General features: G+C 46.8%; 1 protein-coding gene across 1 annotated transcript in view; it reads right to left on the minus strand.

Annotated features, from left to right (window-relative positions):
- IDH3B (isocitrate dehydrogenase (NAD(+)) 3 non-catalytic subunit beta) overlaps positions 1–22,797 on the minus strand; it is a 151,391-nt gene that overhangs the window by 111,774 nt on the left and 16,820 nt on the right. The window contains exons 2-4 of the mRNA XM_069205867.1: positions 14,716–14,796; positions 9,638–9,736; positions 7,658–7,778 (exon numbers count right to left, since the gene is read on the minus strand). Coding sequence (XP_069061968.1) covers positions 7,658–7,778; positions 9,638–9,736; positions 14,716–14,796 — 301 coding nt within the window. The remainder of the gene's footprint in view (positions 1–7,657; positions 7,779–9,637; positions 9,737–14,715; positions 14,797–22,797) is intronic.

A 22,797-nucleotide genomic window follows, 5' to 3' on the forward strand; every position in this document is an offset into this window, starting at 1 on the left:
CAGAGGGTGAGGTAGGAGTTGTGTTGTAGTAACAGTGCCCATGCAATGGAGTGACTAAGTATGTACCTATTAAAGGTTTAAATAATATATTTACAAATGTACAAAGCTTAAGCTAACTTCCGAGCTGCTACAGGCTCCCGGGGAGGCGGGTGGGCACATGTGAATCTTCAGCGACTGATGCCACGAACAGATGTACACTGGGTAAGTGACATTTTCAGTTCGATGGCATCTGTCGCTGGAGATACACATGTTGTGCATAGACTAGTAAGCAGTTATCTCCCCAAAAGCGGTGGCTCAGCCTGTAGGAGTGGAAGTAGTTTGAAATAAGGTTCTTAACACGGCTTGACCTACTGTGGCTTGTTGTGCGGATAGCACGTCTATACAGTAGTGCTTGGTGAACGTGTGAGGCGTAGACCATGTGGCTGCCTTACATATTTCGTTCATTGGAATATTTCCTAGAAAGGCCATGGTAGCACCTTTCTTTCTGGTTGAGTGTGCCCTTGGTGTAATGGGCAGCTGTCGTTTTGCTTTAAGGTAGCAGATTTGGATGCACTTAACTATCCATCTGGCTATACCTTGTTTTGATATTGGGTTTCCTGCATGAGGTTTTTGAAATGCAATAAATAGTTGTTTAGTTTTCCTGATGTTTTTTGTTCTGTCAATGTAGTACATTAATGCTCTTTTGACATCTAATGTATGTAGTGCCCTCTCAGCTACGGAATCTGGCTGTGGGAAGAACACTGGTAGTTCTACCGTTTGATTTAGGTGGAACGGTGAAATAACCTTTGGTAAAAATGTAGGATTAGTCCTTAGGACTACCTTATTTTTGTGTAGTTGGATAAAAGGTTCTTGTATTGTAAACGCTTGAATTTCGCTTACTCTTCGTAGAGATGTGATGGCGATGAGAAATGCAACTTTCCAGGTTAGGAACTGTATTTCGCAAGAGTGCATGGGTTCGAAAGGTGGACCCATGAGTCTTGTTAGGACAACATTGAGGTTCCATGAAGGAACGGGTGGTGTCCTTGGTGGTATAATTCTTTTAAGGCCTTCCATAAATGCTTTAATGACTGGTATCCTATATAGTGAAGTTGAATAGGTAATCTGCAGGTATGCAGATATTGCCGCAAGGTGTATTTTAATGGAAGAGAAAGCTAGGTTAGATTTTTGTAAGTGTAGCAAGTAACCCACTACATCCTTTGGAGATGCGTGTAATGGTTGGATCTGATTATGATGGCAGTAGCAAACAAACCTCTTCCATTTGCTTGCATAGCAGTGCCTAGTGGATGGCCTTCTGGCTTGCTTTATGACTTCCATACATTCTTGGGTAAGTTCTAAGTGTCCGAATTCTAGGATTTCAGGAGCCAGATTGCTAGATTCAGCGATGCTGGATCTGGATGCCTGATCGGTTGGTTGTGTTGTGTTAACAGATCTGGCCTGTTGGGCAATTTGATGTGGGGTACTACTGATAGGTCTAGCAGTGTTGTGTACCAGGGTTGCCTTGCCCAAGTTGGTGCTATCAATATGAGTTTGAGTTTGTTTTGACTCAATTTGTTTACTAGATAAGGAAGGAGAGGGAGAGGGGGAAAAGCGTATGCAAATATCCCTGACCAGTTCATCCATAGGGCATTGCCCTGGGACTGCCTGTGTGGGTATCTGGATGCGAAGTCTTGGCATTTTGCATTCTCTTTTGTTGCAAACAAGTCTATTTGAGGCGTTCCCCAAAGTCTGAAGTAAGTGTTTAGAATTTGGGGGTGAATTTCCCATTCGTGGACCTGTTGGTGATCTCAAGAGAGATTGTCTGCAAGTTGATTCTGGATCCCTGGAATAAACTGTGCTATTAGGCGAATGTGGTTGTGAATTGCCCATCGCCATATCTTCTGTGCTAGAAGGTTCAACTGCGTTGAGTGTGTCCCCCCCTGTTTGTTTAGATAATACATTGTTGTCATGTTGTCTGTTTTGACAAGAATGTATTTGTGAGTTATGATTGGTTGGAAAACCTTTAGTGCTTGAAAAACTGCTAGCAGTTCTAGGTGATTTATATGCAGTTTTGTTTGATGAGCGTTCCATTGTCCTTGTATGCTGTGTTGATCGAGGTGTGCTCCCCACCCCGGCATGGAAGCATCTGTTGTTATTACGTAATGTGGCACTGGGTCTTGGAAAGGCCGCCCTTTGTTTAAATTTATACTGTTCCACCATAGAAGCGAGAGATATGTTTGGCGGTCTATCAACACCAGATCTAGAAGGTGACCCTGTGCTTGTGACCATTGTGATGCTAGGCACTGTTGTAAGGGCCTCATGTGCAGTCTTGCGTTCGGGACAATGGCTATGCATGAGGACATCATGCCTAGGAGTTGTAATATCATTTTTGCTTGTACTTTTTGTGTTGGGTACATGCGTCGTATGATATTGTTGACATTTTGAATTCTTTGTGGACTTGGAGTGGCTAGTCCTTTTGTTGTGTCTATTATGGCTCCTAGGTATTGTTGTACCTTGCACGGCAGAATGTGTGATTTTGCAAAGTTGACGGTGAAACCAAGTTTGTAGAGGTTTTGTATGACCTGATTTGTGTGGTGTGAGCACCTTGTCAGTGAGTTGGTCTTGATTAGCCAGTCGTCTAGATACGGGAATACGTGTATTTGCTGCCTTCTGATGTGTGCAGCCACTACTGCTAGACATTTTGTAAAGACTCTTGGTGCGGTTGTTAAACCAAACGGCAATACTTTGAATTGGTAATGTATTCCTTTGAATACAAACCTTAGGTATTTCCTGTGCGATTGATGTATTGGTATATGGAAATAGGCGTCTTTGAGGTCTAAGGTTGTCATGTAGTCCTGTAGTTTTAGCAATGGTAACACTTCTTGTAGCGTGACCATGTGAAAGTGTTCTGATTTGATATAGGTGTTTAGTATTCTGAGGTCTAGGATTGGTCTCAGTGTTTTGTCCTTTTTTGGTATTAAGAAGTAGAGTGAATAAACTCCTGTGTTTATTTGTGACTTTGGTACTAGTTCGATTGCATTCTTTTGCAATAATGCTTGGACTTCTATTTCTAGAAGGTCGGAATGTTGTTTCGATAAATTCTGTGCTTTTGGTGGTATGTTTGGAGGGATTTGTAGAAATTCTATGCAATAACCATGTTAGATAATTGCTAAGACCCAAGTGTCTGTAGTTATTTCTTTCCATGCTTGGTAGTAATGACCTATTCTTCCCCCCACTGGTGTTGTGTGGAGGGGATGAGTGACATGTGAGTCACTGCTTGGTTGTAGGGGTTTTGGGGCTTTGAAATTTTCCCCTATTCCTAGGGAATTGTCCCCCTCTATATTGGCCCCGAAAGCCTCCCCTGTACTGTCCCTGGTAGCTGGACGGTGTTGCCTGTGAGGTGCTGGCTTGTGTGGCCTGACCCCGAAACCCCCCTCTAAAGGTTGTCTTGCGGAAGGTGCTGTAAGTGCCTCTGCTCTGCGGGGAGTAGAGTGCGCCCATGGCTTTAGCAGTGTCAGTGTCCTTTTTCAGTTTCTCAATTGCCGTGTCCACCTCTGGTCCGAACAGTTCTTTTTCATTGAATGGCATATTGAGCACTGCCTGCTGTATCTCTGGTTTAAAACCAGACGTTCGTAGCCATGCGTGCCTTCTTATAGTCACAGATGTGTTAATTGTTCTCGCAGCTGTGTCCGCTGCGTCCATAGAGGAGCGTATCTGATTATTTGATATGTTCTGTCCTTCCTCAACCACCTGTTTTGCCCTCTTTTGTAGTTCCTTGGGTAGATGCTCAATGAGGTGTTGCATCTCGTCCCAATGGGCTCTGTCATAGCGCGCAAGTAGTGCTTGAGAGTTAGCGATGCGCCACTGGTTTGCAGCTTGCACTGCGACTCTCTTTCCGGCTGCATCGAACTTGCGGCTCTCTTTATCTGGGGGTGGTGCATCCCCAGATGTGTGGGAGTTGGCTCTCTTGCGAGCTGCTCCTACTACGACAGAATCTGGTGGCAGCTGTGTGGTGATGAAAACAGGGTCTGTGGGAGGCGCTTTGTATTTCTTTTCAACCCTTGGAGTGATTGCCCTACTCTTGACCGGCTCCTTGAAGATTTCCTTTGCGTGCCGAAGCATTCCTGGGAGCATAGGCAGGCTTTGGTAGGAGCTGTGGGTGGATGAGAGGGTGTTGAATAAGAAGTCATCCTCGACTGGTTCGGAGTGGAGGTTTACGTTGTGGAACTCTGCCGCTCTAGCCACCACTTGTGAATAAGCTGTGCTGTCTTCTGGTGGTGAGGGCTTCGTGGGATACGCCTCTGGACTGTTGTCCGACACTGGGGCGTCGTATAAGTCCCAAGCGTCTTGGTCCTGGTCACCTTGGCCCACGGTGGTGTGAGCCGGGGAATGTGATGGAGTTTGTGCTGGCGAAACGTTAGTTACAGGTGGAGGAGAGGGTGGCGGAGTTACCTTTTTCACCATTTTTGTTTGTGGTGCTTGGTCTGTCTGAAACTCCAGTCTCCTTTTTCTCCTAATAGGGGGAAGGGTGCTTATTTTCCCTGTTCCTTCCTGTATGAAAATACGTTTCTGCGTATGGTCCACTTCGGTAGATTGCAACTCTTCCTCAAATCTATGCTTTCGCATCTGAGAGGACAAGGACTGCTCCTCTGAATAGGAACCGGTAACTTGGTCGGTTGCGGGTCGTTTCGGCACCGAAACCCTGTCTGTATTCTTTTTCGGCTCCGAGGTGACCTTCTTCTTTTTTAGAGTCGAAACCTCTCGGCGTCGATCTTCCTCGGTGCCGCTGTCTCGGCGTCGAGCCGTTTCGGCACCGCTATCTCGGCGTCGATCCTTTTCAGCAGCACTTTCTTGGTCCCGAGAAGGCTGCGTGCCGGTGTCTCGACCGGAGTCGGACGATCTCGGCACTGTGTCGGCCTTTTTCGGTGCCGATGGTCGGTCACCGAATTTATGGGTCGAGCCATGGCCTGGTGGCAGTGGCGTCCCCTGGGCCTTGTCACTTTTCTTTTGTTTCTTCGACGTCTTACTCACAGTTCTTTGATCGTCGAATTCCTCGGAGTCCGATTCGTGGATCGAGAAGGTTTCTTCTTCCTCTTGTTCCTCGAACTCTCGGTGAGCTGTCGGCGTGGACGCCATCTGAAGTCTCCTGGCTCGACGGTCACGAAGTGTCTTTCGGGACCGGAACGCACGACAGGCCTCGCAAGTCTCTTCACTGTGCTCAGGCGACAGGCACAGGTTACAGACCAAATGCTGGTCTGTATACGGGTACTTGTTATGGCATTTGGGACAGAAACGGAACGGGGTCCGTTCCATCAGCGTTGTTGTACACGCGGTCGGGCCGACCAGGCCCCGACGGGGGATCGAAAGCTACCCCGAAGGGCACCGGAGCTCTTCAATCTTCGATGCGGTGTCGATTCTATCTAAGCCGATCCCGAACGCAACAATACCGACGTAATCTTCCGATAGTTAGCTAACCTTCCGATCCGAAACTCAGAGCGACAGGAACACGTCCGAACCCGATGGCGGAAAGAAAACAATCGAAGATGGAGTCGACGCCCATGCGCAATGGAGACAAAGAGGAGGAGTCACTCGGTCCCGTGACTCGAAAGACTTCTTCGAAGAAAAACAACTTGTAACACTCCGACCCAACACCAGATGGCGGGCTATGCACAACATGTGTATCTCCAGCGACAGATGCCATCGAACATGTCTTTACAAAAATGCTGTTGATTATTGCAAATGTACGTGCATTATCAATGTGCCCACTGTAGAAGGAATTCGCGTTTCAATCCTTTCTTGCGGTTTCTGTGTTGCTCACCATTTGGACTGAGATACTACTGATTTTCATTGCTCATAAAAGGTTGAGGACCCCTTACGTAAGCTGACCAGGGTCACCCCCTCATATCAAATTCTGTCCCTTACCATCTCAGCCTACGCCTCTCAGCTCTTCTAAATTTTCTCCCAAACTGCGAATAAGTTCTTTTTTTTTTTTAAATATAAATCGAGTAGCTTTACCCTAAAGATATATTTATGAAGCTCAACAATGTACATAGTTCCCCTTTTATGAATTAATATATCTGGAGAAAAATCTGGTTTAATATTGTGGTGTAGTTTCTGATGTTTCTTCTCTATTGTGTGGGTCAGATTTGTGGACCATTGTCTGATGCTCTTCAGAGATGGGCAGGCGGGTGGTGGGGAAGAGATGGAGTGGGCTGCTGCCCCCCAGCAACGAGCAGTCTACGAAGAGAGGGGGTGGTGTTGCTGCTGTGCTGCTATGGAGACGCCAGTCGTGCACAACGGGGGGGGTAGCAGTCCTGGCTGAGCTGTGCACCTTTGGACCACACAGGGGTGGTGAGGTAATACTCCTGGCTGTCACTGTACCTCAGATGGGAGGCCAAGCCCTGGCTGACTGGCTGGTGGTGCATGAGGTGAAGGTCGCACTTCTATAGTGAAGGTCCAGTTGGTGGTGGTGACAATGGTAGTCTGTTACAATGCCAAGTTAGAGCTGAGGGTTGTGGCTCGGGTGGGGTCAGTGTAAGGGACGGTGTTAGAGAAGGGATGGGATGAGGCCTACTTTGAGAAGAGGGTTGTGGTTCAGGAGGGGTCAGTGTAAGGGACGTGTTAGGTAAGGGGTGGGATGAGGCCTAGTTTGAGAAGAGGGTTGTGGTTCGGGTGGGGTCAGTGTAAGGGACGGTATTAGGTATGGGATGAGGCCTAGTTTGAGCAGAGGGTTGTGGTTCAGGTGGGGTCAGTGTAAGGGACAGTGTTAGGTAAGGGATTGGATGAGCCCTAGTCAGAGCAGAGGGTTGTGGTTCAGTGGGGTCAGTGTAAGGGACGGTGTTAGGTAAGCGATGGGATGAGGCCTAGTTTGAGCAGAGGGTTGTGGTTCAGGTGGAGTCAGTGTAAGGGACAGTGTTAGGTAAGGGATGGGATGAGGCCTGGTTAGAGCAGAGGGTTGTGGTTCAGTGGGGTCAGTGTAAGGGACAGTGTTAGGTAAGGGATGAGATGAGGCCTGGTTAGAGCAGAGGGTTGTGGTTCAGTGGGGTCAGTGTAAGGGGCGGTGTTAGGTAAGCGATGGGATGAGGCCTAGTTTGAGCAGAGGGTTGTGGTTCAGGTGGAGTCAGTGTAAGGGACAGTGTTAGATAAGGGATGGGATGAGGCCTAGTTTGAGCAGAGGGTTGTGGTTCAGGTGGGGTTGGTGTAAGGGACGGTGTTAGGTAAGGGATGGGATGAGGCCTAGTTTAAGCAGAGGGTTGTGGTTCAGGTGGGGTCAGTGTAAGGGACGGTGTTAGGTAAGCGATGGGATGAGGCCTAGTTTGAGCAGAGGGTTGTGGTTCGGGTGGGGTCAGTGTAAGGGACAGTGTTAGATAAGGGATGGGATGAGGCCTACTTTGAGCAGAGGGTTGTGGTTCAGGTGGGGTCAGTGTAAGGGACAGTGTTAGTAAGGGGATGGGATGAGGCCTAGTTTAAGCACAGGATTGTGGTTTGGGTGGGATTAGTAGTTGGGTTCATTGTAAGGGATGGGGTAAAGTGCTTAATTTACGCAGCCCGTATGACAACAGAGTAAAAAATGCAGCACATCTGTAAGCAATAGGTTCATCTTTAATTTCAGAGGGCACGAAAGCGTAAAACCGTTATTAAATGACCACAGGGTAACTTAGTGCAACCCAGTGTCCCGCACCTTTGATGGCGACCCGGTTGGCCTTCATGGAGTCCAGAACCTCCTCCAGTTTAGAATCCGAGGCGGTGTTCTGAACTTCGCTTAGGTGGAATTCATCGAAGACGACGGGCACATCAGCAGCCTGCAGGGCAGAGACATTGGGGGTGAGGACTCTGATCACAGCATCCATGTCAAGGCGAGCAGACTCGTGGAACCACAATGAAAAACAAGAATAGTATTGTAGCTGGGAAAATATTAAACAGCTACACTGCACACTCACCAGCTGGGCACCTCGGATGGTATTGGATGTATTTATCAAACGGCACAATGCCAACCCGGCCCACGGGCCGTCCACCTCCACGTCACACAGCATCCCGCCTCCTGACGCTGCACACAGCCAATCCCACAAAGAAAGTGGCTCCAACCCACTAACACTTTCAGGGGGTTCCAGACAATCACATCATGCAATGGGACTGAAAACGGGCAAAATTCAGCGGATGAGACCACCTGCATTTCGTTCTTAACTTTTTCCCAATACTCATGAACATTAACAGGGGTGAGGACAAACCACCCTCGCTCAATAGGCAGCTTCATTTGCTCATAATTCAAAAGTGGCTGAAGGAAAGCCAACAAAAGACGCCACTGGAGCCGGGCACAGCATACATGTCATAGCTGGTGTACTTTCACTTGGGTGTTTTTAGTACTTTTGCCACTAAAAAGGCACCTGTGGGACTTCTCACCTTAAATTCAAAAATCACTTTTTGGAACCCCCCTATTAACACTGATCGGTTTGACGAATCTGCACCAAAGTTCGCATGATGAAAGAATCAATTTTTTATTGGATTTTTCCCACCATTTTATGCAAATTAAGGGCAGCGGAGTAATTAAGGATGGAAAATGGTTTTCCTATAGAGTGCTGTGTTACCCTTAACTACAGATAAACCAATGTTGACACTTTAATATGCATACATATATAAATAGATCACTGAGTGGGTGAGAACCGCTTGTTAACAATGGTTAAGTCGAACTTTCCACGTTTTTTCAAACTTTGCATGTATCGCTGGAGAGTCGACAAAGGTATCTGTGGTGATTTGAATGTAGCATTTGCCGTTTTACATCCTATGGCAATTATTGCGCATTGAGTTAACCCAAACCTGCCAATGACGTTTAGAACTTTACTAAGCATAGCGCCTTCTATCATTTGGCGCATAGCACTTCAGTAGTTCTTCAGATATCTGTGTTTCATAAAGTGGCTCTTGAATGGTTATGCTAATAATACTTTTTAAACGGGTTGCAAAGTGGCTTGCAAACTTATCTTCTAAAATATAGAAAAGACTGATTCAATTCCAAGACCCCAGTAACTTTCCCACCTTACTAACCTGCCATAGTACAACTCGCTAATAAACTATAGCAAAACGTCACAACTCCACAGCACAACCACAATTCTACAAAACACAAAACCACAAAGATGCATTCCAAGATCAACACAACGCAAAATTACTACACACATACACACACCACTGCTTAACCAATGAGGAAATAAAATCCAGGGGCAACCATCTCCAATTTTGTAGCACATTCTGTTTGCCATACCATGAACAATCCCACACTGCACGTCATCCCTAAACATCTAAAATCTTTACTAAAAAAAAAAACTGAAAAACCAATGAACTTCGCCACCTGTGATGAGCACCACAGTAACGCCCTTCAATGCCCTGCTCACACACGCCGACGCAGCTCACAGCACAAAAATCCATAACACGCGGATGGGAGAATTAGCTGAAAGCCAGGCCCTCACAATGCTACATCAAATTTTAAGGGCATGCCCAGCTTACACAACACAAGACACAATCAGCCAGTAACACTAAAGAGAGAGAAGTGACACTTACCTCCACACTGAGCCACCATGGCGTGGAACCAGCAAGCTGGGCATTTGCACACACATCTCGTTTCCATCTCTTCCCTATAAAACCAAAACATGTTACAGACAAAGGGACTCACCTTGAAGACCTCTTTGACGGAATGCATGAGCTCAGGGCCCACTCCATCTCCGGGGAGCATGGTGACATGGAACGCCCCCTCAGTCTTAACTCCCTCAGCCTGGTAATACATAAAAGACTTGTATTAGGGACCAGGACCCATTACTTGTGCTGTTAGATAAGAAGCTAACCAGTCAAGGTATCTTCCTAGGTTCAGAATTCATCAGGAGGAGGGAACCTCCACCCCCTTCTAGTGTCACAAACTTTTAGTGGGATTTGGGATGTGTGTATGAAATAGGGCAGTGGACAATAACATAGAATAAGGTTATATTATTCTCTTTTATCACCTATTTTACAATCCAAACTTCTCTAATTTCAATGAGGCATACATATCAAACTATAGAGACTTTCCAATACGTTTGTGTTTTAAGATCGCATCGCCAGGCAGAGTGATTCATATGCACTGGAAATTACATTTTATGTGGAATGAGCTACCATCAACATGTTAGGGGAGTGTTGCTAACTTGAGCCTTTAAAGACGTAAAGAACCAGAGCTCGCGCTCTGCTTTTTATCTTTTGACCTCTATACTTTTTAAGGACTTTTACTGCATACAGATACTATATACATGGCCAGATGTAAGAAAGGATTTAGCACGTTAACAGTTTGAATCACAATTTCGGTCCATTGAGAAATGCTAAATCTCCTTTTCAGATGTGCAAAGGCCAATAGGGAATCGCGAAATGCAATTTCTCCCCAGTAGAAATCGCATTTTGAGATTCCCTAGTAGGAAATCATGAATAGGGATTTCTTATTTGCATTGTCCTGAGTACATGTACAAAGCATTTCCTAAATGCGAAATGGGCAAAGTAAATGCTATTACCATCAACTTCAAGTCGATGTTACCCATGTGCTAGTTCAAAAAAATGCATTTAAAGTGCCATGTAGCACAAAGTTGCCCCTAGGGCATTTGTGCATTTTATGTGTGCGCCACTTTTTTGGGGGGGTGCATCAAGAGGGATGGTGGGGGGCCTGTAGGCCCCTAGGCATCCTTGGGTTTATATTTCCTTTAGATACGTAAAATCATTCGTACCAATGGGCCTTGTAGGAAGTTGGCTCTGTATGTGCTACTTCAAAGTAAGGAATAGCATGCACAGAGTCCAAGGGTTCCCCTTAGAGGTAAAATAGTGGTAAAAAGAGATAATACTAATGCTCTATTTTGTGGTAGTGTGGTCGAGCAGTAGGCTTATCCAAGGAGTAGTGTTAAGCATTTGTTGTACATACACATAGACAATAAATGAGGTACACACACTCAGAGACAAATCCAGCCAATAGGTTTTGTATAGAAAAATATCTTTTCTTAGTTTATTTTAAGAACCACAGGTTCAAATTTAACATGTAATATCTTGTTCGAAAGGTATTGCAGGTAAGTACATTAGGAACTTTGAATCATTTCAATTGCATGTATACTTTTCAAGTTATTCACAAATAGCTATTTTAAAAGTGGACACTGCAATTTTCACAGTTCCTGGGGGAGGTAAGTTTTTGTTAGTTTTACCAGGTAAGTAAGACACTTACAGGGTTCAGTTCTTGGTCCAAGGTAGCCCACCGTTGGGGGTTCAGAGCAACCCCAAAGTTACCACACCAGCAGCTCAGGGCCGGTCAGGTGCAGAGTTCAAAGTGGTGCCCAAAACGCATAGGCTTCAATGGAGAGAAGGGGGTGCCCCGGTTCCAGTCTGCCAGCAGGTAAGTACCCGCGTCTTCGGAGGGCAGACCAGGGGGGTTTTGTAGGGCACCGGGGGGGACACAAGCCCACACAGAAATTTCACCCTCAGCGGCGCGGGGGCGGCCGGGTGCAGTGTTAAAACAAGCGTCGGGTTTGTAATGGAAGTCAATGAGAGATCAAGGGATCTCTTCAGCGCTGCAGGCAGGCAAGGGGGGGCTTCCTCGGGGAAACCTCCACTTGGGCAAGGGACTCCTGGGGGTCACTTCTGCAGTGAAAGTCCGGTCCTTCAGGTCCTGGGGGCTGCGGGTGCAGGGTCTTTTCCAGGCGTCGGGACTTAGGTTTCAGAGAGTCGCGGTCAGGGGAAGCCTCGGGATTCCCTCTGCAGGCGGCGCTGTGGGGGCTCAGGGGGGACAGGTTTTGGTACTCACAGTCGTAGAGTAGTCCGGGGGTCCTCCCTGAGGTGTTGGTTCTCCACCAGCCGAGTCGGGGTCGCCGGGTGCAGTGTTGCAAGTCTCACGCTTCTTGCGGGGAGATTGCAGGGTTCTTTAAAGCTGCTCCTTTGGATAAAGTTGCAGTCTTTTTGGAGCAGGTCCGCTGTCCTCGGGAGTTTCTTGTCGTCGTTGAAGCAGGGCAGTCCTCAGAGGATTCAGAGGTCGCTGGTCCCTTTGGAAGGCGTCGCTGGAGCAGAGTTCTTTGGAAGGCAGGAGACAGGCCGGTGAGTTTCTGGAGCCAAGGCAGTTGTTGTCTTCTGGTCTTCCTCTGCAGGGGTTTTCAGCTAGGCAGTCCTTCTTGTTGTTGCAGGAATCTAAATCTTTAGGTTCAGGGAAGCCCTTAAATACTAAATTTAAGGGCGTGTTTAGGTCTGGGGGGTTAGTAGCCAATGGCTACTAGCCCTGAGGGTGAGTACACCCTCTTTGTGCCTCCTCCCAAGGGGAGGGGGTCACATCCCTAATCCTATTGGGGGAATCCTCCATCTGCAAGATGGAGGATTTCTAAAAGTTAGAGTCACCTCAGCTCAGGACACCTTAGGGGCTGTCCTGCCTGGCCAGTGACTCCTCCTTGTTATTCTCATTATTTTCTCCGGCCTTGCCGCCAAAAGTGGGGGCCGGGGCCGGAGGGGGCGGGCAAATCCACTAGCTGGAGTGTCCTGCGGTGCTGTGACAAAGGGGTGAGCCTTTGAGGCTCACCGGCAGGTGTTACAGCTCCTGCCTGGGGGAGATGTTAGCATCTCCACCCAGTGCAGGCTTTGTTACTGGCCTCAGAGTGACAAAGGCACTCTCCCCATGGGGCCAGCAACATGTCTCTAGTGTGGCAGGCTGCTGGAACCAGTCAGCCTACACAGATAGTCGGTTAAGTTTTAGGGGGCACCTCTAAGGTGCCCTCTGTGGTGTATTTTACAATAAAATGTACACTGGCATCAGTGTGCATTTATTGTGCTGAGAAGTTTGATACCAAACTTCCCAGTTTTCAGTGTAGCCATTATGGTGCTGTGGAGTTCGTGTAAAACAGACTCCCAGACCATATACTCTTATGGCTACCCTGCACTTACAATGTCTAAGGTTTTGCTTAGACACTGTAGGGGCACAGTGTTCATGCACTGGTACCCTCACCTATGGTATAGTGCACCCTGCCTTAGGGCTGTAAGGCCTGCTAGAGGGGTGTCTTACCTATACTGCATAGGCAGTGAGAGGCTGGCATGGCACCCTGAGGGGAGTGCCATGTCGACTTACTCATTTTGTTCTCACTAGCACACACAAGCTGGTAAGCAGTGTGTCTGTGCTGAGTGAGGGGTCTCTAGGGTGGCATAATACATGCTGCAGCCCTTAGAGACCTTCCCTGGCATCAGGGCCCTTGGTACTAGAGGTACCAGTTACAAGGGACTTATCTGGATGCCAGGGTGTGCCAATTGTGGAATCAAAAGTACAGGTTAGGGAAAGAACACTGGTGCTGGGGCCTGGTTAGCAGGCCTCAGCACACTTTCAATTCAAAACATAGCATCAGCAAAGGCAAAAAGTCAGGGGGTAACCATGCCAAGGAGGCATTTCCTTACAGGCCTCTAGTCCCATAGGTATGAATGGTGTAGCATTTCTTATATAGTGATTTAATAAAAGCGATTTCTAGTCTGTAGAAATCACTTTTAGGAATTCTCTAGTTTTTTTTTTTTTACATTCCATTTTGCATTTCCTAAATAGCAATGTCTTAGGATTTGCTATTTAGGAAATGCAAAATAGGAATTTTGTTCATCTGGCCCACAAGTATGGGGGGATGGAGGGGGGGAGAAATCACACCTCGGGCAGAGCATTAATTTTATTATTGAAACAAATGAGCTCCCCAGCTATATAGGAATCAAACATGTTACTCCAATTACCCATTTTGAGGTACAGCAAGGATCTGTGACGGGGAGGAAGTAAAAAAGCAAACTGAGAAATTAGTTCATCAACTTTGTTTTTTTTTACACTGTGGTCTCCAGTGCCTTGCTGAAGGACACAGACAAGAGGACTCCCAAAGGATATTTCAAGAGCACACCACGCAGGGCTCTTTTTACACAAAACATGCAAAGCATCTCTGTGCATTCCCAAATATGCAACAGCAACGTTTCGACTACCAGCTTAAAATGAGGTATTTTGAAGCAAGTCGTTGTCAAGATTTGGTCCAGTCTCAGCAGTTTCACAATCAATTTGAAAAAAACTTATTCTGGCTTTGAATTCATTTTCTATTTGCAAATGTTTAACTTACTGGTTATTGAGTAGGATTCGGTGCCGAACACCAGCCAGTTCTTGCATTTGATGTATGTGATGCTCCTGGAACATACCTGCTAATCAATACTCTTGATTCATGACTGGGGACTGAGAGAACAATACCCAATATTTTCTGTGTCACAGACCGAGATACATGACCTCTACTAACCCGATTCTGTACACACAGAACTTTGCAACATAAAACAGGGACAGACTCGATGCAATACCTCCCTAGGATATTTAAGAACTTAAGAGTCCTTCTCTCCGTTCATGCTTTTTCAGTGACCAGGAATTTAAATTCTTTTTTCCATGTGGCATAGGTGCCTGATGCTTCGGGGGCTTGTTGCTGATGTGGTTAAGGCATTTTCCCCAATGAATGTTTAGAAGTTTAAGTTTCTTTGGGTGCAAGATTCATCCAGGACAGTGTTCCTGAAACCTGGACTGTTAGTAAGTGGACCAGAAGAGTATTATTCAGTTACTGTGAAGGAACATCAGTAATCCAGTGAGGAGATGCAGTTTACTGAATTGAACTGTTTCCCAACACCCAAGTAAAGGTGTTCACTCTTCTTCCTTCATCCCGACAAACACCATCCACAGCGCACCGTTCCCACCCGCCCGGCTTTGCCTTCAGAGCTCACCTGTTTCCTGATGGGGTGCTGGAGACTGGAGGATGTTGCCAGAGTACGCCAGGCCACCTGACTCCATGGTACCACAAATCTCTGCAAAAAAAAGGGTCCTACGTTAGACATGGACATAGATTACACCACAGACTAACATATAAAGGCTCTGCCAGTGAGAGACCAAAGCTTGAGAATCTTTCCAGTGAACTACAAGGACTTACCTGGAGACCCAACATTGAATGAGGAGACAACTGCTGCACAGAATGCTTAATAAATATTACCAAAGCCAATAGGTTTTACTACTTGCTGCACTTTGCTGCAGTAACTTAAGCCATTACCATTGAAATCTAGAGTCCGCCTTCCTTCCTCCAGCAGGATGTTGTACCTTAGACCTTTACTAGCAGTCTTGTGAGTTTGACACAAGTAATGAGAAGGGTAATGAGAGTTACTCAGAAACAATAGAAGTGTAATGTATGAGACGCTGACAAATGAGAAGTCTTGAGAGAAAAGAAGCCTGGGGCATGCAAGCACGAGAAGCCTAGCCTGTGAGATGTTCACAAACACAAGATGTCAGAGATGAGAAGCCTGGTGCAATGCAAGGACGAGAAGCCTAGCTGGCGAGATGTTTACAAACATGAGAAGTCTTGAGAGATCAGAGGCCTGGATGTTCACAAACATGAGAAGTCTTGAGAAATTAGAAGCCTGGTGCAATGCAAGTACAAGACGCCTAGCTGGTGAGATGTTCACAAACATGAGAAGCCTGGTACATGTAAGCGCGAGAAGCCTAGCTGGCGAGATGTTCACAAACATGAGAAGTCTTGAGAGATGAGAAGCCTGGTGCATGCAAGCACGAGAAGACTAGCTGGCGAGATGTTTACAAACATGAGAAGTCTTGAGAGATGAGAAGCCTGGTGCATGCAAGCATGAGAAGCCTAGCTGGTGAGATGTTCACAAACGCAGGTTGTTTTAAAGTTGCTCCTTTGTTACAAAGTTGCAGTCTTGGGTGAACAGAGCCGCTGTCCTCAGGAGTTCTTGGTCCTTCTAGAGCAGGGCAGTCCTCTGGGGATTCAGAGGTCGCTGGTCCCTGGAGAAAGTGTTGCTGGAGCAGTGTCTTTAGAAGGGGGGGGGGGAGACAGGCCGGTAGAGCTGGGGCCAAAGCAGTTGGTGTCTCAGTCTTCTCTGCCGGGTTTTTCAGCTTAGCAGTCCTCTCTTCTTCTTAGGTTGCAGGAATCTGAGTTCCTAGGTTCTGGGGAGCCCCTAAATACAGAATTTAGGGGTGTGTTTAGGTCTGGGAGGGCAGTAGCCAATGGCTACTAGCTCTGAGGGTGGCTACACCCTCTTTGTGCCTCCTCCCAAGGGGAGGGGGTCACATTCCTATCCCTATTGGGGGAATCCTCCATCTGCAAGATGGAGGATTTCTAAAAGTCAGAGTCACCTCAGCTCAGGTTGCCTTAGGGGCTGTCCTGACTGGCCAGTGACGACTCCTTGTTTTTCTCATTATCTCCTCCAGCCTTGCCGCCAAAAGTGGGGCCGTGGCCGGAGGGGGCGGGCAACTCCACTAGCTGGAATGCCCAGGGGTGCTGTAACAAAGGGGGTGAGCCTTTGAGGCTCACCGCCAGGTGTTACAGTTCCTGCAAGGGGGAGGTGATAAGCATCTCCACCCAGTACAGGCTTTGTTACTAGCCACAGAGTGACAAAGGCACTCTCCCCATGTGGCCAGCAACATTTCTCGAGTGTGGCAGGCTGCTAAAACCAGCCAGCCTACACGGGTAGTTGGTTAAGGTTTCAGGGGGCACCTCTAAGGTGCCCTCTGGGGGGTATGTTACAATAAAATGTACACTGGCATCAGTGTGCATTTATTGTGCTGAGAAGTTGGATACCAAACTTCCCAGTTTTCAGTGCAGCCATTATGGTGCTGTGGAGTTCGTGTATGACAGACTCCCAGACCATATACTCTTATGGCTACCCTGCACTTACAATGTCTAAGGTTTTTCTTAGACACTGTAGGGGCACAGTGCTCATGCACTGGTGCCCTCACCTATGGTATAGTGCACCCTGCCTTAGGGCTGTAAGGCCTGCTAGAGGGGCGACTTATCTGTACTACATAGGCAGTGTGAGGTTGGCATGGCACCCTGAGGGGAGTGCCATGTCGACTTACTCGTTTTGTTCTCACCAGCACACACAAGCTGGCAAGCAGTGTGTCTGTGCTGAGTGAGGGGTCTCCAGGGTGGCATAAGATATGCTGCAGCCCTTAGAGACCTTCCATGGCATCAGGGCCCTTGGTACCAGGGGTACCAGTTACAAGGGACTTACCTGGATGCCAGGGTGTGCCAATTGTGGAAACAAGAGTACAGGTTAGGGAAAGAACACTGGTGCTGGGGCCTGGTTAGCAGGCCTCAGCACACTTTCAAATAAAAACTTAGCATCAGCAAAGGCAAAAAGTCAGGCGGTAACCATGCCAAGGAGGCATTTCCTTACACTCATGTTCCAGGCAGGGTTTTGGAAGGGGTGTGAAACCTTGAATAACATTCTGGCAATTAATCCAATGGCACAAAAGGCAAGTAACAGTGGTACAGGACACTATACTTATCACCTCAACTTTACTGTCACCTTTGGTAAGGTACTATGGAGCAAATTAAAAAACTGGAGCATACTGGGAACACTTTTCAAAGCCACGCCCCTGCTACATACAGATACATGGGTCAGGGTGAAACTAGGGCATAGCGCTGGGGTCTCTATAAAGACCCCCACTAATCACGGCCTGGAACAGGTCTGCTTTCTGGTACCGCAGAACTGAATAAAATAAGGACCATTTCACCAACCTAGCTTCCAAGCTTGTTCCTTCCCTCCAAAACCCAGGTGGCAGATTTCTTCTGTACCATAGCCCCACTGGTCTCGCCCACTCCCTGGCATGTCTCCATAGACTTATCACTGTTGAATTAAAACATTATCTCTTTTGGTACATCCAAAAAGCAGTAGTGATCAATCGGTTGTGAATGTATCAAAGTATTCAAGGCCTATAAGTATTTTGGGTTTTGCAGGATAGTTACCTGTGCCACAATTTTCCAGTTTAAGGCTATGCTAAACAGAGCCAGTTATCTGCATTACCAACTCAGACAAATAAATTGGAAGCTTTCCCGCCCCTCCGGAGACTCTGTACTGGATCTGTTCTTCTGGCAATTCTATATGGATCAACCACATATAGTGTAAAGTTGCAGATGGAACTAGAAACCATTTGTCATCTGCCATTAGAACCATTTTCGGGCTCCCCAAATGTCACCAGATCTATTAGTTAAAGCTGGAATTTGGGCACCTTAATTGCACTCGGGTGGCTGATATATCATTTATCAAGTACTGTTCTAGGTTGAAAAATGCTGCACCAGGCACATTTAAGAATGAACTATGGAGCTATCTCTACAGTTACCAGGAGATTCATAAAATTAATGGCATTAAGAATCTTATTCGAATCTTAGATTACTTGAGCCTTAAGGAGGCAATACATTGGGATATAGCCCCATCAAAAAATTAGCAAAAGAATATTTGCTAACAGTGTCGTTTATGGAGAACGCATAGGAGCTTTCAATGTTAAAAAGAGGGGAACTCCAGCTATCTACCTACAACTCATTTAAGCTATGTGTCTATAAACATGAAACCCAATATAAGATCGAAAGTTATGAGACTTAGATTTCAACTGCTAGTAGTGGGCGACATAAGAGCTGACTGGAGTTCTCAGCAAGTGAAATCCTGCAAATGTTGTAGAGGATTTTGCAACAAGACTAAATCGCTATAACATATTGTGTGTGCGCCCATTCCTCATTAGTCTAAGGGACATCTTATTAAAACCTTGTTTTTTTTTTAAGACACAAGTTCAGACAATCAGGGAGGTGACTTCTAAGTGCATTATGGGACAAGAGAGTTTGATGATCTGCAGGGCAGTCAAATTCATTGAAGCTTCTCTTGTCGAGCTAGAAAAGGCAACAGTCACAATCCACGTAAACGACTGCAGGACAGGTAACTTGTATGAACAAGGGAGGTTTGCAGTCCCTGAAGTGGAACATTTGGCTTATTTGGCATCTTTCAGCATAGGACTGCTCTACAAGTTCTTCCTTGAATATATATTGTTTGTTGCTGCAATGCCTTATAGCTGTTTTTGTGTAATTTGTTTTGGCCAAATACAAAATCTTTCCCTACATTACTGTTTCTGTGTGACTCAATGTTGAATTGAAGAATTTAGTTTTACTTTCCATCTTTGAACCTATAATGCCAAGTCGGACCACGATCACCCAGGCCTCAATGTGTAGCTCTTTTTTGCAAACCTCTATGGCACACATGCACTTTCTAGAGAGGAGCTGATCTCACTGATAATCAATCAATTAGGTTTTGTAAGGCGCCGCTAATCAACTGACAGCATATCCAGGAACTTGCAGCTTCCGGAGGCTCATTCTAACAGCCTGGTCTAGAGGGCCCTTCGGAAGGAGAAGGCTCTCAAATACACAGGGGAAAAGCCAGAAGAAAACATTGAAAACAAGGGCAAGAAAAAAGCAGTGAAAATGAGAGAAAAATAAAGCAAAAGCAGTGAAAAAGAGGGACAAATCAAGGAGAATGCTCTCAAAAACATAGGGGAAAAGCCAGGAGAAAGGACTGAAAATGAGGGAAAAAGCAAGGAGAAAGCAGAGGGAACGAGGTAAAAGCCAGGAGAAGGCACTCAAAAAACAGGGGAAAAAGAAAGGAGAAATCAGTGCAAAGGAGGGAAAAATAAGAAGGCACTCAAAAACATGGGAAAAAGTCAGGAGAAAACATTGAAAACAAGGGCAGAGCAAGGAAAAAGCTGTGAAAATGAGAGAAAAGGAAGGCGAAAGCAGTAAAAACGAGGGAAAATCAAGGAGAAGGCACTCAAAAAACAGGGCAAAGGCAAGGAGAAAGCAGTGAAAACGAGGGAGAAAGCAGTGAAAATGAAGAGAAAGGCACTTTAAAATCAGGGTGAAAACAGGGGCAAGAGCGATTAAGCCTTATGGACTGTAAGCAGTACAGATAATTTATATTTTTAACCTCTTTTTCTCAGTCTATGAACCTGCACACTTATATGGCAGCCGGCACTATTTCTATTGCACAGCATGGTTTGATAATGGCATCTTTTTATTGTTGTGGTCTTTGATTGTATTGTTTTAAACAAAGTAGTTGAGTTGTGTTGCTGATGCTGTACAGCACTGCCAAAGGCAACAGGCCCAAAAGGAGAGACCTACTGGCTTTGCCAATGCTTGATTCATGCTGTGTTGCATTTTTATTGGATCAATATATTTTGCATACTTTTCAGTGTTTTATTCTAGTATGTACTCAAAAAACACATACATAAGTAAACTTAGAAATTATATTTTCGGACAACCTGTTCATATATATACTGTGTAAGGAAATGCCTCCTTGGCATGGTTACCCCCTGACTTTTTGCCTTTGCTGATGCTATGTTTTGAATTGAAAGTGTGCTGAGGCCTGCTAACCAGGCCCCAGCACCAGTGTTCTTTCCCTAACCTGTACTTTTGTTTTACACAATTGGCACACCCTGGCATCCAGATAAGTCCCTTGTAAGTGGTACCCCTGGTACCAAGGGCCCTGATGCCAAGGAAGGTCTCTAAGGGCTGCAGCATGTCTTATGCCACCCTGGAGACCCCTCACTCAGCACAGACACACCGCTTGCCAGCTTGTGTGTGCTGGTGAGAACAAAACGAGTAAGTCGACATGGCACTCCCCTCAGGGTGCCATGCCAGCCTCTCACTGCCTATGCAGGTATAGATAAGTCACCCCTCTAGTAGGCCTTACAGCCCTAAGGCAGGGTGCACTATACCATAGGTGAGGGCACCAGTGCATGAGCACTGTGCCCCTACGGTGTCTAAGCAATACCTTAGACATTGTAAGTGCAGGGTAGCCATAAGAGTATATGGTCTGGGAGTCTGTTTTACACGAACTCCACAGCACCATAATGGCTACACTGAAAACTGGGAAGTTTGGTATCAAACTTCTCAGCACAATAAATGCACACTGATGCCAGTGTACATTTTATTGTAAACTACACCCCAGAGGGCACCTTAGAGGTGCCCCCTGAAACCTTAACCAACTATCTGTGTAGGCTGACTGGTTCCAGCAGCCTGCCACACTAGAGACATGTTGCTGGCCCCATGGGGAGAGTGCCTTTGTCACTCTGAGGCCAGTAACAAAGCCTGCACTGGGTGGAGATGCTAACACCTCCCCCAGGCAGGAGCTGTAACACCTGGCGGTGAGCCTCAAAGGCTCACCCCTTTGTCACAGCACCGCAGGACACTCCAGCTAGTGGAGTTGCCCGCCCCCTCCGGCCACGGCCCCCACTTTTGGCGGCAAGGCCGGAGGAAACAAAGAAAACAACAAGGAGGAGTCACTGGCCAGTCAGGACAGCCCCTAAGGTGTCCTGAGCTGAGGTGACTCTAACTTTTAGAAATCCTCCATCTTGCAGATGGAGGGTTCCCCCAATAGGATTAGGGATGTGACCCCCTCCCCTTGGGAGGAGGCACAAAGAGGGTGTACCCACCCTCAGGGCTAGTAGCCATTGGCTACTAACCCCCCAGACCTAAACACGCCCTTAAATTTAGTATTTAAGGGCTCCCCTGAACCTAAGAATTTAGATTCCTGCAACTTACCTCAAGAAGAAGGACTGCTGAGCTGAAAAACTCCTGCAGAGGAAGAACAGAAGACACCAACTGCTTTGGCTCCAGACTTACCGGCCTGTCTCCTGCCTTCCAAAGAAACCTGCTCCAGCGACGCTTTCCAAGGGACCAGCGACCTCTGAATCCTCTGAGGACTGCCCCGCTTCAAGAAAGACTAGAAACTCCCGAGGACAGCGGCACTGCTCCAAAAGAACTGCAACTTTGTTTCAAGTAGCAGATTTAAAGACCCCTGCAACTCCCCGCAAGAAGCGTGAGACTTGCAACACTGCACCCGGCGACCCCGACTCCACTGGTGGAGAAACAACGCTTCAGGGAGGACCCTCCGGCGACTCTACGACTGTGAGTAACTAAAGTTGTCCCCCCTGAGCCCCCACAGCGACGCTTGCAGAGGGAATCCCGAGGCTCCCCCTGACCGCGACTGCCTGAACTCCATTTCCCGACGGCTGGAAAAGACCCTGCACCCGCAGCCCCCAGCACCTAAAGAAACGGAACTCCTGTGCAGGAGTGACCCCCAGGAGGCCCTCTCCCTTGCCTAGGTGGTGGCTACCCCGAGGAGCCCCCCCCTTGCCTGCCTGCAACGCTGAAGAGATCCCTTGATCTCTCATAGGAAACCATTACAAACCCGACGCGTGTTTGCACACTGCACCCGGCCGCCCCCGCGCTGCTGAGGGTGTACTTTTTGTGCTGACTTGTGTCCCCCCGGTGCCCTACAAAACCCCCCTGGTCTGCCCTCCGAAGACGCGGGTACTTACCTGCTGGCAGACTGGAACCGGGGCACCCCCTTCTCTCCATTGAAGCCTATGTGTTTTGGGCACCTCTTTGACCTTTGCACCTGACCGGCCCTGAGCTGCTGGTGTGATAACTTTGGGGTTGCTCTGAACCACGGTGGGCTACCTTGGACCAAAAACTGAAACCTGTAAGTGACTTACTTACCTGTTAAAACTAACATTACTTTACCTCCCCCAGGAACTGTGAAAATTGCACTGTGTCCACTTTTAAAACAGCTTATTGTGTTTTATGTAAAAGGTATACATGCTAATGAAATGATTCAAAGTTCCTAAAGTACTTACCTGCAATACCTTTCAAATGAGATATTACATGTAGAATTTGAACCTGTGGTTCTTAAAATAAACTAAGAAAATATATTTTTCTATAACAAAACCTATTGGCTGGATTTGTCTCTGAGTCTGTGTTCCTCATTTATTGCTTGTGTGTATGTACAACAAATGCTTAACACTACTCCTTGGATAAGCCTACTGCTCGACCACACTACCACAAAATAGAGCATTAGTATTATCTCTTTTTGCCACTATCTTACCTCTAAGGGGAACCCTTGGACTCTGTGCATGCTATTCCTTACTTTAAAATAGCACATACAGAGCCAACTTCCTACATACTGTATATGTGA

The sequence above is a fragment of the Pleurodeles waltl genome, chromosome 1_1 (assembly GCF_031143425.1).
Source record: "Pleurodeles waltl isolate 20211129_DDA chromosome 1_1, aPleWal1.hap1.20221129, whole genome shotgun sequence".
NCBI classification, from domain to species: Eukaryota; Metazoa; Chordata; class Amphibia; order Caudata; family Salamandridae; genus Pleurodeles; species Pleurodeles waltl.